Source organism: Dendrobates tinctorius, unplaced genomic scaffold (genome assembly GCF_039654945.1).
Source record: "Dendrobates tinctorius isolate UK_male_01 unplaced genomic scaffold, ASM3965494v1 ptg000129l, whole genome shotgun sequence".
Taxonomy (NCBI): domain Eukaryota; kingdom Metazoa; phylum Chordata; class Amphibia; order Anura; family Dendrobatidae; genus Dendrobates; species Dendrobates tinctorius.
The window spans coordinates 35,703,509-35,720,563 of NW_027361797.1; the positions used below are offsets into that span (position 1 = coordinate 35,703,509).

Sequence of the window (17,055 nt, forward strand, 5' to 3'; positions counted from 1 at the left end):
ATCATAGGTCTTACAAAAATGAAGTAGGTTTCGTTTCTTTGCTATAGTTCTTTCTGTAGTGTAGACAAATAAATCTGAAATTCCTCTACATTGTGTGCACTGATAGCTGACATACCATATATGTGGTTTTGCAAGTTCTGATTGGATCGGTAGGTGCAGCCACACATATAAATATCGCTACTTTCACACAAGACATCTAGTGTTGGCTAAACGTGATCATGAAGTATCACATTGTAGGTGTACTTCTGATGTTATGCACATGTACATCAGGATGGACAGCATGGCCACCTACAACGGTAAAAGAAGAATATACAACATCTCCACCTTATACAAGTACCACCAGTAGTAAGTATGCCAAAATGGCCAAACTGATTATATCTGTTAATTAAATATTAATTTCTCCTCTGACTTTTTAACTTTTATATGACAGCAATAGTGCACTAAATACCAGCTTTGTAAGGTCTTTTGATTTACAGCTACTGTTTTATAGAAATCTAGACAGTTAAATGGATATAAATGAATATAGATTAATGTAGAATATAAAATAAATTTAAAAAAACTGTATAATATTCCTAAAGGTAAAAATAAATTCAAAAGAAGGTAGTAAATCCAATTAAGTACTGTAAGTAGAAGGGAAATTTAATATGATGCTTTGTAGAGAAGCTGGAAAACTTTAATAATGGACTTTTCAGAACCATTAATTCAATATAGGAAAAATCTAAATTCATAGACCAGGGCAATAAAAAACTGCAAATGTCTGAACCTTTATCTGCCTTCATGTAGTGCCTGGATCTCATAATTAAAAATTATTAATAATAATAATAATAATAATAATATATGTATATATATATACAGTATATACAGTATATATATATATATATATATAGACACACACAGTACATATATATACAGCTCTGGCAAAAATTAAGAGACCACCACATCAAAACCCTGTCATGGGCAGCCCATTCTCCAGACCTGAACCCTATTGAAAACCTCTGGAATGTAATCAAGAGGATGATGCATAGTCACAAGCCATCCGTCAAACAAAGAATAACTGCTTAAATTTTTGCGCCAGAAGCAGTGTGAAAGACTGGTGGCAAGCATGCCAAGACGCATGAAAGCTGTTTTTAAAAATCATGGCTATTCCACAAAATATTGATTTCTGAACTCTTGATTTCTGTACGATGCACCAATTCTGGCACTTAGCCCCTCTCTTCCCACTGCCATGTAGCGATGGCATATGAGGTAATAAAGGGGCTAATGTCACTTTGCTATTGTAAGGTCACATTAAGCCCAGCTAATAATGGAGAGGCGTTAATAAGACGCCTATCCATTATTAATCTTATAGTAATAAAGGGTTAAATAAACACACACACAAAAGAATAAAGTATTTTAATTAAATAAAACACGACAGTTTTTCATAATTTTTATTACATGCCTATCCATTTGAAGCCATCGATCACCTGCAAAAAATAAAATAAACAAACCAACAATATACTCCCTGTCTGACGTAATCCCATTAATAACGATTGTCCCACGACGATCTCTATAGAGCTGCCACATCAGCAGATGTGACCTCTCTATAGGCCTCCGATGACACACTAACCGGAGATAACCCTCCAGCAGTGTGTCATTGGAGAAAAGCCTCTCTCTTTATGGCACTACAGCGTGAGAAAATGATCACGCTGTAGTGCCGCAAAGTGACAGGTGAACTCCAGTGACCTGTCAGCAGCGGAGTGATACAATGAGGAGGATTATCTCCGTCATTGTATCACCGGAGCCCCTGGAGAGCGGTCGCATCAGCTGATGTGACAGCTCTCCACGGGACATCGTCGTGGGACTATTGTATTAATTGGATTACGTCGGACACAGGGAGTATAGTGTTTGTTTATTTTTTTTTTTTCGGGTGATCGAGGGCTTCGGGGATTAGGCGTAGATGGTGAGTATGGACTATGTGTTTTTTTTCTACATTCAACACATTAATCGGATGATGGGACTACTACTACTACATCATTGGCTAATGTGTCAATCAATCACTGTCACTGTAGCAGGCATAGCCAGATGGGACTTGTAGTTACATCGGACAATGCCTGCAAACACACACACAAACAGCCACACAGACCCCCGCACAGCCCCACATGACCCTCGCACAGCGCCGCAGATCCCCCACACAACCCTCGCACAGCCTCACAAGGCCCCCGCACAGCCCCGCACAACCCCTACACAGCCCCGCAAGACCCCTACACAGCCTTGCAGACCCCCGCACAATCCCGCAAAAGCCCCGTAGACCCCCGCACAGCCCACAGACCCCCGCACAGCCCTGGCAGACCCCCGCACAGCCCGCAGACCCCCTGAACAGCCCTGGCAGACCCCCGCAGACTCCCGGACAGCCCGCAGAACCCCTGCACAGCCCCAGCAGACCCCTGCACAGCCCCGCAAACCCCACACACAGCCCCGGCATACCCCCACACAGCCCCAGCAGAACCAAGCACACACATATAGCCCGCACACACCATACACGCACACAGTCACCGCCCATACACAATACATGCACACAATCACCGCCAACACACCATACACGCACACAGTCACCGCCCACACACCATACACGCACACAGTCACCGCCAACACACCATACATGCACACAGTCACCGCCCACACTCCATCCACACACTTCCCCCCTCCCAATCTGCAGCTTTTCATCCGCAGCAAAACTGCAGACCTTTTTTACATCTGCGGTTTTGCTGCGGAAATGCCTGACTTAATGCAAGTCAATGGGTGCAGAAACTCTGCAGATCCGCACAAAGAATTGACATGCTGCGGAAAATTAAACGCTGTGAATCCGCACGTTTTTTTCCACAATGTGTGCACAGCATTTTTGGATTTCCCATTGATTTACATTGTGTGCACAACGCACTGCGGATTTGAAGCAATTCCGCACGTCCAAAAATGCCGCGGAAACACATCAAAAACCGCAACGTGTGCCCATACCCTTACTCTCCTTTATTGCCAAGCTTATTTTAATGAAGTATTTTGCTATTCCTGCTCTTTTGTTGTTGCATTCAAAGAGCTTTCATGTATAACTACTTTTGCACAATAAAAGCACATTTTATATAAAAAGGTGTATTAATGCCTATCAATTCCAAAAGGCATAACTTTTTTCTTTTCTGTCAACGTGGAGACTTGTTATACAGGTCGATACAATCTGTAAAGTGTGTTTTTTTTACAATATGTATTTTCTTTTACATTTTTGCAAGGAATTTTCTTTTTTAAATGTGGATACTTTTTAAAAATGATTTATTTGATTTTTTTCTAATTTGCCCGATAGACTTCACAATATAAACTACTGATAAGTATTTGTCAAAACATTATTGCTTGTTGGCAGTAAACAGAGGAGCATTATATCAGGCAATGACAGGCAATTAACAGTGGGGGGAATGTAAGGCACCAGAGGGCCATTGTTACTTTTTGGCTCCCCTAAATTGGATTGTGTGGGGTTATCGGGTGACAGATGGATCCGTCTCCTTTTGTTAGATACCTAGATGTCACAGTTTAAGTTAGTAGTTAAGAAGGTATTGCTTCCCTGCTGGGTCTTCCCTGTTGTTCCCTATATTAAATATTATGGCTTCATTATTTCCATATGCATCAACTACTAGGTGATAAAAATATCGCACCATAGCTACAAAGTGATTGTGAAATATTCTTTTCCCTATCATTTGTCCTCTTTCTCTCTACATTTTTATTCTCCATGATATAAATGACAGGCACATTTATAAGTTACAATTAAAATAAAAACAACCTCAATTTAGTAATATAAATACAAAAATTATTAAAGTCTGCCAGGACTATTCTAATAGGTAGCTTTGAGCGCCATAGAGGCAACTTTTGCAGTTGCTCCTTAGACCCTGGAAATATGGGGTTCGCCCTTGTAGGTCCCATCTTATTTGTGGGTCAAAGTGTCCATGCTCAAAAAATTGTAGCCTGCGCTATTCTTTTCTTTATATCGTTATTACATTGCCATTGTTAACCTAGGAAACGGTGTTTGGTTGTGTACAATTTAAAATCTTAATGTATGAATATGGAGTAATATATCGGCCCATTGATGGCACCTGGATGACAATATGGGTGAAAGTCAACCGAATTTTCTGTGTGAAGATGGGATGATTTTTCATAAACCCGTCTGAACCTGACCTAAGAGTAACTGCTTTGATAGAAATGAAAGGGTTAATGTCACATCCCCGTCAGACCCGGGGCCTGCTGTCCCGGCCTCGGCCACCAGGAGGCGCCGGACTGTCACATCGCCGTCAGACTCGGGGCCTGCTGTTCCTGCCTCAGCCACTGGGAGGTGCCGTGGTTCGCCCCCGAGTGATGGCGGCAACAGAGAAGGGGTTCCTGCGCAGGCATCTGGTGGACGCAGGCTCCGCTCCTCTGTCAGTCATGAAGGGGTTGGTGCATCACCATATGGCCTGGTCCTGGGGGCGGTCCTGATGACATCATCAGTCTGGGAGCCTGTGAGGGATGACCTGATCCCTCAAATACTTTGGGACTGGTCTTGCAAGCCGCCGGATATATTCTTGGTTCCCCTATGTGCTTCTGTGTGATTTGCTATTGTTGGACTCTGACCTCAGCCTGGATTTCTGACCTCTCTACTGCCTGCTGTTTTTGTACCTCCGCCTCTCTCCGCTTTTCGACACTGACATCGGCCTGGATTCCTGACCCCTCTACTGCCTGATGATTTTGTACCTCTGCTACTCTCCCGTTTTGTGACCTTGGCCTGGACTATCGACTCTGCCACTGCCAGCCGTTCCTGTACCTCCGCTGCTCTCCTGGTTTCTGACTACGTTTTTTGGTTTCCTGCCTTCTTCCCTATTGGCGACCGTCCAGCTCTGGTCCACTGCTCCGCTTGACAGCTACCCCCTGGGCCTTGCTACAATTCCAGATCCCTGTATAGGGGTTAAGGGACTCGGGGTTTCTCAGGATGCTGTCCCTACTGCAGTCCAGATCCGCGGACGGACGCCACAGTTAAGTATTAATTCATGGGTCATGAAAGGTTTATGGTGCAGAAGACAAACAGTAGGCCCCTTTGTTCAAATGGCAAAATCTACTTCCATAACAGAGGCCCTAGTTTGATTTTTGCTTTGACCCACAGTTATCTTCTAGGTCTTCAACTAAGTGTTTCTTATTCTTTTCAGGTTATTATTATACTGTCATCGGTAGCAGCAGCGCTCCTGATATATCTTGCAATGGTGGGGAAACAGGTACAGAATAAGACACATGTTAAGATAAGATAGGTAAAAGATATTGAAAAAGATTACTAAACATACCATATCATCAATGAATACCATGAAAAGATTTTCATATTTTACATGATAAAGTAAAAATTCACAATGTAACCTATTCCACCCATTTTTATTTATAAAAAGGGACTTTCTTGTTTAGAGAATCCATTTTTTGTATACACTACTAGGGTGTTATATAGGTTGGGGTTAACAGTAAGTACAGTGCCAACCTGGTGAACCAAATACTTGTTTGCATTACTTAGTCAATTGATTTTAAAAAGTTATTCTTTCATCTTCTTTCCTCTGGAGCACACCGCTTCTCTGCCTCGTGGTTTCCAGTTGGCAGGGGAGAAGTTTGTTTTTGATGATTGATCGATCGGACCAGTGGCATGGCTGAGCTGCTAGCCTGGACTGTGCACTCTTCCATTCTGGAAGAAAAGGCAACTTTGGTAGCACCAGGGGCACTGAATCTGTCCAGATCCAGCAATCTGGCCACCTTCAAAGCCTGAGTTTCCAGCCTAGGAGACCAGTTATATCTTCAGAGCAACACACTGTAAAATAAAAAAAATAAAAATAATAAGAGGTAAGTTGCTTATCTTTATAAGCACTTTGCAATTTTACCAATTTCTAGTTATGAAAAAAACCTTTAATGATTACCATTCATTCTTCATTTCATCCAAAAAGTGAGGGTGTTAAAAGCTACTGTCATCAGACACAAATGTATTGTGGCCTATTAGTGAACCAAACATTTGCTTGTATTACTTAAAGAGACTGTCCACTACTTTTCAATTCAAGAAATATCCTGTGTTACTGTATACCAGGGGTGGAGAACCTCAGGCCCCAGGGCCATTTACTGCCCTGGATGACCTTTAATCCGGCCCCCAGGCAGATTCTCAGGGACTGCAGTGCTTTGGCAGGGAGTTATATTTTGATTGCCACCAGCTCATTAATTTCTTCTTGCTCTGTGTGCATACACACGCAGTGTTCACTACTGAAAACTGAAGGGCATGCAATGAAAGATTACGTCCTGACACCAGTGACAGAGTCAGGATTTACTTTGTGGGCGGAGTTTGTACGGTCCCCGAAGCATGGTACAAATATCCAAATGGCCCTTGGAGAAAAAAGATTCCCCACCCCTGCTGTATACAGTAGTAACATAAACGTCTTGTGACAAATTATGCTCGGCTTTCCTGAAACTAGAAACGGATAAAACTGTGAAACAAGTTATTAGAATGTTTATCAACAAATTTTAAGAACCTTGAGGTCCTTGCGCTGAGAAAGAAAAAGTCTGTTTTTCAGAGGGGTTAATATATTTTGTTTATTTTCATACCAAAATACACATCTTACAGATATGTAAAGAAAATACACATGTGGAGGCCCATGACTTTAATGTCCTATTAGCCACTAGAAATTCTGTGCTCCTTTTGGATTTTAGCTTTAAGATTCCAGCCAAAGATGATGACACTTCAAAAGATAATAATAATAATAATAAATTTTATTTTTATAGCGCCGACATATTCCGCAGCACTTTACATTTCAGAGGGGATTTGTACAGACAATAGACATTACAGCATAACAATAATCACATACAGTAGATTATAACAAATACCAAGAGGAATGAGGGCCCTGCTCGCAAGCTTACAGTCTATGAGGAAAGAGGGAGACACGAAAGGTGGGTGGTAACAGTTGCTCTGATTGTATGGACCAGCCATAATGTTAAGTGTGTAACAGTACAGACACAGAGGGCTAATGGAGGCATAAAGCATGTGGGAACATGATGCTGGGAACCTGGTTATGGTAAAACTTTTGGCTGTGCCACACAGGGATAGATTAGGTTAATGTGTTGAGGCGATAGGCCAGTCTGAATAAATGCGTTTTCAGGACACGCTTAAAATTGTGGGGATTGGGGACTAATCGTATTGACCTGGGAAGTGCATTCCAAAGAATTGGCGCGGCACGTGTAAAGTCTTGGAGACGGGAGTGGGAGGTTCTGACTATTGAGGATACTAACCTCAGGTCATCAGCAGAACGGAGGGCACGGGTAGGGTGGTATACTGAAACAAGGGAGGAGATGTAGGGTGGTGCTGAGCCATGGAGGGCTTTGTGGGTGAGGGTAATAAGTTTATACTGAATTCTGGAGTGGATGGGTAGCCAGTGTAATGACTGGCACAAGGTAGAGGCATCGGTGTAACGATTGGTGAGGAATATGATCCTGGCTGCAGCATTCAAGACAGATTGGAGAGGGGAGAGTTTGGTAAGAGGGAGACCGATTAGAAGAGAGTTACAATAGTCGAGACGAGAATGAATAAGAGAAACAGTAAGAGTTTTTGCAGAGTCAAAAGTAAGAAAAGGTTGAATTCTAGAAATGTTTTTGAAGTGCAGATGACAAGAGCGAGCCAGTGATCGAATGTGGGGGGCAAAGGAAAGCTCGGAATCAAGTATGGCCCCAAGACAGCGGGCATGTTGCTGGGGAGTAATAATGGAACCACACACAGAAATAGCAATGTCGGGTATAGGTGCATTAGTAGCGGGAGGAAACACCAGGAGTTCAGTCTTTGACAGGTTTAGTTTCAGATATAGTGAGGACATGATATTAGACACAGCGTTTAGACAATCACCAGTGTTTTCTAGAAAGGCTGGCGTGATGTCAGGAGAAGAAGCGTATAATTGGGTGTCATCAGCATAGAGATGGTACTGGAAACCAAATCTACTGATTGTTTGACCAATAGGGGCAGTGTACAAGGAGAAGAGGAGGGGGCCTAGAACTGATCCTTGAGGAACCCCAACAGTAAGGGGAAGGTGAGAGGAGGAGGAACCGGCAAAAGAAACAGTAAAGGAGCGGTCGGAGAGATAGGAGGAGAACCAGGAGAGAACGGTGTCCTTGAGGCCAATGGAATGGAGCATAGAGAGGAGGAGCTGATGATCCACAGTGTCGAATGCTGCAGAGAGATCCAAGAGAATTAGCATGGAGTAATGACCATTTGATTTAGCTGTTAGCAGATCATTAGAGACTTTAGTGAGGGCAGTTTCAGTGGAGTGTAAAGAGCGGAAACCGGATTGGAGAGGGTCAAGAAGAGAGTTTTCTGAGAGATAGCGGATAAGACGGGAGTGGACCAGGCGTTCCAGGAGTTTAGAGATGAAGGGAAGATTAGAGACAGGTCTATAGTTAGCGGCACAGTTTTGGTCGAGGGATGGTTTTTTAAGTAGTGGATGTATGATGGCATGCTTAAATGAGGAGGGAAAAATACCAGTAGAGAGAGAGAGGTTAAATATTTTAGTTAGGTGAGGGGTGACAGCAGGGGAAAGGGACTGGAGGAGATGTGATGGAAATGGGTCACTGGTGCAAGTAGTTGGGCGAGAAGATGCAAGGAGCCTGCTTACTTCTTCTTCTGTGACTGGTTCAAAATCAGAGAGTGAGTTAGATGCAGTGGGGGAGGGAGGACGGTGCATGGTATGAGGGGATTTGGAGATAATTTCCTGTTGGATCTGGTCAATTTTTTCTTTGAAGTAATTGGCCAGATCGTCAGCTCGGAGCTCCGTGGTTGGGGCCTGTACTCTTGGATTGAGTAGAGAATGAAAAGTGTCAAAGAGACGTTTCGGGTTATTGGACAGTGAGGTGATGAGGGTGTTGAAATAGGTTTGTTTGGAGAGGTGAAGGGCAGTGTTGTATGTTCTAAGCATAAACTTAAAATGGATGAAATCTTCGTGTAGATTGGATTTTCTCCACAGACGTTCGGCGCACCTGGAGCACCGCTGCAGGAAACGTGTTTGCACCGTGTGCCAGGGTTGTCGCCGTCTGTGTTGTGGTGTTCTATTTATAGGGGGTGCAAATTCATCCAGGGCAGTTTGAAGTGTTTCATTGTAATGCTTCAATGCAGAATCAGGACATGAGAGGGAGGAGATAGGGGCCAATGAAGACTGCAAGTTCTTCATAAGTTTCTGGGTGTTAATGGCCTGTATGTTTCTATAAGTCTGGACAGTGGGGGTGACCTGAGCAGCCTGGAAGTTCTTTATAGAGAATGAAAGAAGATTGTGGTCAGAGAGCGGGAGAGGGGATTTTGCAAAATCATCCACTGCAAAAAGATTGCATTGAACCTCGAAACCTTTTAGAATATTTCTGAATCTTACATTCTATCAACCAGTGGTGGTCACAACTCATGTATTCCCACCAACTGGAGTGGCCTAACAACCCCTGCCATGATGATTACTATTCCACTTTTAGACTATCACATTAATTCAAATATTTTGCAATTAGAGTATAAGACCAAAAGATTTTAGGATTCAGCATGTTGCCGGAGGTCCTCTTTTTCCTTATTATTGGTAAGGGTAAAATTTAGATACTTAATATCTATCTGCTAGATTGAATGACATACATTGCCTTCAGATAACATTCTTAATTCTGTATTTCTAGTTTTCCCATCGTTTACTGTGGCACTGGACACAACTGGTTCAATGTCTTCCTATCTATATCAGTTTCAAGACATTGCCAGGTTTCTTTCCACTCGTCTTGCAGCATCATCTGCTAATGTGACACGGCAATACACACTCATGGAATTTAATGATCCAAGTAAGTCATTTATCCATAAAGGGAACCTGTCATCACATTTGACCTAAACTATTAATATGGGCATGCAGGTTATAGACCTATGAAAGAAAGCCCTACCTGTGCGTCTTGTATCAGATGCCTTGTTGTTGATAAATCAACTTTTATCACTTTATGTAAATGATCTTCTTCCAGGCTCTGGGGAGGGCTGTGCCTGGAAGATAATTCAGATTCTCTTTATTATCCTACAGTTTATGTGGTGTTGTTTATTTTATGACGGTGAGAGTGACATACAGCTCTGTTCACACCATGTTTAGTAATTCTTATATATGTGCTAGGAGATTATTTTCCTAGATCCCTATAGATCCAACAAATGCCAATTTGTTTTTGGCATCCATCAGGCAGGCAATGTTATATGTTTTTCTTTAATGTTTAGGTAAGCAAAGCCTGTGAGTTTTTTTTCACTGGATACATGCTTGTTTAGAGCATACAGTATATTGTTAGATTTCTCCTGCATATACACCTGAGTAGCCCTAAAATGGAATTTGAACAGAGCTTAAAAACAGAAACAAAAATCATGTATCCATTGATTGGCTGGAGTGTAGCTCAAATCTTAAAAGTCAGTTTTATGAAGGTTAGTTGAGTGGAGCCATAACATTTGCAGGACCCTTGAGCAGTGGCCACATCAGTAGTTATTGGGTGTGCCAGAACAAAATACTACAAACTGCCTACTGCTTGCGATAACCCAGTTGCTTCTTCAGATAAGTAATCCACATGACATCATTATGTTGTGTGTTGACATGTCGGGGTAGCTAATTAGGGAGGGCTAAATTAACCCTTCACGGTTGATCCAGTGATTTCCAAATTAGTTCATAGGGCAACTGGGAATGACCACACGGAGATGGGGGTCTCTGTATGGGAGGATCCAGGCAGATCACTAGTCCCCTTTATTTTAGTCACTTCTTTTATAATCTTTTGCTTAATTATGCACAGTTCTCAACTACCAATAACATCATAATAATACATTCACTTTATAAGCCAATAGTATTGCAAGAAAATCGGAATATGTCCCTAGTTATGTGACATAGAGAATAGAACAATAGCACATTCTTTTAGGGTCTCATATCTCATATCTTGTACAAGCTAGAACAGTCTAGTTTCATAACAGCTGCAAACGTTCACCTAATTACAAAATTTATCTTACAGCAACAAAAACGGAGAAACGAAACCTTCAGGAAAAATGGAGAAGTGAAACTTCAGCTCTGATTTTAGTTTTAACCCTTCACGTTCCCCCCTAGATAAATTTTGTTAACACATATGCAGCATCAGAGGTGCTATCCCAAGCTAACAGCTTGAGGGGTACTGGTCTTCACATGACTGATGCCGTGTTATCAGTCAAGGCTGTCACGGCGCACCCATCCCCCTGTATACTACAATTTACGAATAACAATTTTCGATGACAGTAGTGGAGATCTTTTGTAGGTGGCTATGTGCTTGGCTTCAACATATTCATCAAGCAGCCTTTTGAGATCGGTGCAGAGAAAAGCAGGGGCAACGACACCTTTGGTATCATCATTAGCTGTCTTAGTGCAGAATTTCCTAATACATACAGGAATACACCAAAGAACAAGTTTTAGTATCACATATACAACAAGGATACAGGTAGCAATATGCAACAAGCTTTGTAAGATCCCAGCTATCCAGCCTCCAATTCTCTTAAACCAATTGGCTGGATTAAGAAAGGAGAAAGTGTCTGACCACCAACTGTCCTTATTACGATCATTGTCTTTATCGTATTGATCTCTGAGTCTTTGAATATCTTCTAACTTTAACTTTTAACTTCTACCAATAATAATATGGAAAATGAGAAAAACCAAAACATTATGCCCCTTTTATTTGCTATTGGCTGGTTGGGTGATGAGGAGAACTTGATAGGGACCGTCATACAAGGGTTCTAGTCCATGCTTCCTGACATACCTTTTCACGACTACCAAATCACCAGGCTTCAGGTTATAACAGGTGTCGGTTTCTGCTGAATCTTGAAAAGAAAAGAAAACTAGAACATAGGTGTTAGCAAGATTTTTACTAAGCTGAATAACACATTGAACAGCACGGTCAGTTTCTTCTGATAACTGCTGAGGCTGGAAATTTGCAACTGGGGGCCTAGCACCAAACAATATCTCATATGGGGACAGGCCATATTTTGCAATAGGGGTAGTACGGATGTGGTATAGTACAATGGGTAGGAACTCTGGCCATGGAGCCGTAGATTCCTGCATCATTTTGGTCAATTGTCCCCTCAGTGTGCCGTTCAGCCTCTCAACTTCTCCACTGGATTGTAGGGTGGTACGGAGTATGGAGGGCTACAGTGGATCCAAGCATTGTCAGAACTTCTTGGTACACATGAGAAGAAAAGGCCGGACCTTGATCACTTTCAACAACTTCAGGAACCCGATATCTGCATATGACTTCCATCACCGGTTTCTTCGCTGTGGGTTTTGCAGTCATGTTGGTAACAGGGAATGCTTCCGGCCAACTGGAGAACATGTCAACAACAACCAAACAGTATTCATACCTTCCAGACTTAGGCAACGTAATATGGTCCACCTGGAACCTTTGGAAAGGATAGTCGGGCTTAGCAAGATGCTTCGGGGGTACACGTTGAAGTTGACTGGGATTACAAGTCTGACAGATATTACAGGAAAGGTTGAGCGCTGTCAAAACTGTGGAAATTCCCAGGGCCCAGTAGAATTTTTGCACCAGTGCAAGGGTCTGATTCTTTCCTTGATATGTAGGCCCATGTGGCAATAGCAGGGTACATCCGCTTAGGGAGACACACGAGTTGGTCCTTTTTCCAGAGACCATTATCCATACCTGCCCCATCAGTCTTCCATTGCTTCACCTCTTCCTTTGGAGACATTCTCTGCATCGTCATTAAGCCGTCTCGTGGGGTCTGACAGAAAACTTCAGTCTGTTGTAGATCTTCAGGTTCTTGTAGGGTCAATGCTTCTTGTAACTGTTTACGCTGAGAGCGTGTGGTCACCATAATTGGTATGGTTGGTTCAACAGGTAAAAGAGCGGCGGCTTTTGCTTGCAAATCCACAAATGCGTTGCCAACAGTCTGTGGACTGTTCCTAGGACCGTGCGCCTTAACTTTGATAATAGCCACCTGAATAGGTAATTTGATCGAGTCTATGAGGGTTTTAACAGCTTCAGCATTTTTCACTGGGGTTCCGGCAGTAGTAATAAAACTCTCGATTGGCCCATAGAGCCCCAAAATCGTGAGCAATACCAAATGCATACCGTGAGTCCGTGTATATATTAGCCTGTCTGTTCTTGGCCAAAGTACATGCAGTAGACAGAGCCTGGAGTTCTGCTTCTTGTGCTGACTGTGATGGCGGGAGTGCAGCTGCGTGCACTACAGTGTCCTCTGTGGTAACAGCATATCCCGTGTGGAATCTACCAAACTCATCAGCATATCTTGAACCATCCGTGTATAACACCAGATCAGGATTTGGGAGTGGATTCTCACTGACGTTTGGTGGAGTAGCTGTTTCTTCTCTCAGAAGTTGGGAACAATCATTTTGGAGGTAATCCTCATCACTGCCATCTTTCCTTATAATTCATTATGCCGTCTTTCAAGGCATTGTAAAGGGGTTGCATTATGCGGGATGCATCTGGAATCCACTCACAACAATAAGTGCATAGTCCAAGAAAACGCTGGAGTTCAGTTTCATCTAGTTTCATCTTTTGGGAAAGGAAGGGAGCTGACAGCTATTTTTCTTTCTTCTGTGAGGTGTCTGGCACCCTGAAGGAGACAGTGACCCAAGAATATCACTTGACCAAGGCAGAACTGAAGTCTCGAGGCCGAAACCCGACAGTTCAGTTCTGCCAGATACTTAAGGAGGCTAACAATGGCAGCAATGGCAAAAGACACCTGCTCATATTTTTTTTTTTTTGCAAGCTGGTTAGGACTGTTTTGGGCCCCTTGTGGCATCTGTGGGAAAGGCATGAAAAATACAGATTTCCTCACTGTCTTCATCTACATAGGAGTTATGCAACATAAGAGCCATCTGACCATCATCTTGGAACTGTATTCTGGAGCGGAACTGTGATAATAAATCTGCCCCTAGTAAATTTACTGGACATGTGGGAGAGATTACAAACTGAATAGTAACCTCGGGGAAGGGTTTTATGGGGTTTATAAAAGTATATTAATTGGGTCTGCCATCTACCCCGATTAAAACAGCGGCCTGTATGACAATCTCTCTGAAAGTGTCTGAATCAGGCACAGCGCCAGAATTGGCAGGGAGGGGCTGGGGAGTAAGGTTCTCAGTCTTAGGATTAGGAGCTGAAGTCTGAGGGGGGGGCAGAGTTTGCTGTGTGCTCGCAGCCGCGCTGAGCGCGATGGTGAGGGCTGCTGCTGTTAGAGCAGGGGCGGCTGTCACAGTTGATTTATTTTTCTGTTTCCTTGCTGCTGCAGAATGGGTTAAATTCTTCTGAAAACTTTTTATCACTTTCAAAGCATTGTCCAGAGTGGAATTCTCAACTTCAGGTCTAACTGAAATTATTGCCTCTTGCAATTCGGATCTGAGGCCGGACATCAAAGCTGCCACAAAAAGATGTGTATGGGCTTCATTATACAGTGAGAATCCCAGATCTCTAAATACTACCATAAGACACCCATAGAACTTCTCGGTGGTCTCCCCTTTGGCCTGTGTGATATCTGTGAGAGAGATAGCTTAGTCCGCTAATTTATCTTGTGCCCAAACCTTTAAAGCATTGCAGAAATCAACACCACTCTCATAGGTTTCCCCATCCAGATTCATATTATATATTATGCCACCCTCATTAATTGGAAAATACCCCTCCCCAACTTTTACTCGAAGTATGTGTAATAGATATCTTTGGGGAGTGGAATAAATCTCTCGATTTGCTGCCATTTGCCTGTAGAAAGTCTTGGGGGAAGTCTCTGGATTGGGTAATTGATTGCAAAGGGTGTCTATTTGGGATGGGGTGAAGTGAGTATACTCATAACCACTAGCAATATTAGACATAGCGGGGACTGAGGCTGGCAGCGGTGGCTGATAATAGATACCGTGAGCATTTAACAAAGAAAAGGTGGGGGCTGCGACTCTCGGTCTCCTTGTACAATTGTCATCTAGCAGGGAGACCTCTTCTTTCAAATCATCACTTTTAACTATTTGTCTGCCTGACACATTAGTATCAATCTTTTTCCTTCTTAATCAATCACTTCCTCACACCACAGTCACTTTCTTGAACCACAATACATCCAGTCCTTGCCATAATAATAGACAATTTTTCTTCTTCAACATAGCAGTAACAGAAACAATCAGCATTCACTTCCTCTGTTCTTCCTAACACCTTCGTCACACAATTCATGTGCCAAGCCACAAAATTCTTCTTTTCCTTCCACGGATTCTCTCATTTAGAGCTAGATATCCTTACTTCACTTGTGCACAATACTGGAGCGGCCGTCTCAGTTTGTTCCACCGGGTCAACCCCCTCTGGGAAGCCCAAAATTCATTGCGGTACTCAGTGAAAGGAGGAGGGTGTCTCAGAGTATCCCTCCGGCACCTCTGGTTATATATATATATATATATATATATATATATATAAATATACCTGAGTCTTCGATCACGTCACTACGCCTGACTACTAACAATGATCAGGACTTCAGGATATTTTGACTATAAAGAGAGTCACAATCACTGGTCAATCCGGGGTGTCCGTCCCTTATGAGGTACGGTTCGAGCACTGGGCCCCCAATGGGACTGCACCCCTATATGATTCCACCCATGAATCACCCCACCACGGGGACAAACCTCAGATCCTCTTTGCAGCAACAAGCACAGGAAAACCACACCAACGGTCAGTCTGAACAGTATAACTGCCAACTTACCGTGGTTGTCGTGGGGGATGATCAGTCCCAATTTTCCAGCACCCGTGTCAGCTCCGAGGGTCCTTTCCTTTGTTGTCCTCCGGGGGCAGAGGCATCCCTATTCGGGGGCCCCACGTTGGGCACCAAGCTGTCGGGGTAGCTATTTAGGGAGGGCTAAATTAACCCTTCACGGTTGATCCAGTGATTTCCAAATTAGTTCATAGGGCGTTGCTAGCAACTGGGAATGACCACACGGAGACGGGGGTCTCTGTACGGGAGGATCCAGGCAGATCAATAGTCCCCTTTATTTTAGTCACTTCTTTTATAATCTTTTGCTTAATTATGCACAGTTCTCAACTACCAATAACATCATAATAATACATTCACTTTATAAGCCAATAGTATTGCAAGAAAATCGGAATATGTCCCTAGTTATGTGACATAGAGAATAGAACAATAGCACATTCTTTTAGGGTCTCATATCTCATATCTTGCACAAGCTAGAACAGTCTAGTTTCGTAACAGCTGCGAACTTTCACCTAATTACAAAATTTATCTTACAGCAACAAAAACGGAGAAACGAAACCTTCAGGAAATATGGTGAAGTGAAACTTCAGCTCTGATTTTAGTTTTAACCCTTCACAGACACACACATGATGTTGCCACAGTCTACTTAATCAAAAGAGGTGAATGGGATGTCACAGCTAGTAGAAGGTTCACAGGGCTTTGGTTGACCACTGGCGTGGCCATTGAAGCAGGGTCCTGTAAATCTTCTTGCTCACCTCTAGACGTTACTAAATGCAAAGAGTGAGAACATTTTAAAAGAAAAGTTCTCTAGTATTGCTTATCCCTTTCCAATATTCAGCGTGCTGGTATGTCCTATGTCAGGTCCCCGTGTATGATGCGGGCTCAGCAGCTGAGCTTATATCTAACAGAACAGACGCTAGCATCGGCCTCTAAGAGCAGCAAGCAGATCAAACCAACCTCTATTGTTGGTAAAATATCTGAAGGGTTTCTGAGGGATGTTATTCTGGATTATCTCAATGAGAATAACTGTTTAACTCCATATCAGCATGGGTTTATGGAGAATCGCTCCTGTCAAACCAATCTAATCAGTTTTTATGAAGAGGTAAGCTATAGACTGGACCAAGGTGAGTCACTGGACATGGTATATCTTGATTTTTCCAAAGCGTTTGATACCGTGCCACACACGAGGTTGGTACACAAAATGAGAGTGCTGGGTCTGGGGGAAAATTTGTGTAAATGGGTAAGTAACTGGCTGAGTGATAGAAAGCAGAGGGTGGTTATAAATGGTATATTCCCTAACTGTG

At 42.9% G+C, this 17,055-nt stretch overlaps 1 protein-coding gene across 1 annotated transcript in view; it reads left to right on the forward strand.

Annotated features, from left to right (window-relative positions):
* The first annotated feature begins 218 nt into the window (after window positions 1-218).
* Window positions 219-17,055, forward strand: part of LOC141047857 (uromodulin-like) — an 89,315-nt gene continuing 72,478 nt past the window's right edge. The window contains exons 1-3 of the mRNA XM_073543185.1: window positions 219-345; window positions 5,193-5,258; window positions 9,691-9,846. Coding sequence (XP_073399286.1) covers window positions 219-345; window positions 5,193-5,258; window positions 9,691-9,846 — 349 coding nt within the window. The remainder of the gene's footprint in view (window positions 346-5,192; window positions 5,259-9,690; window positions 9,847-17,055) is intronic.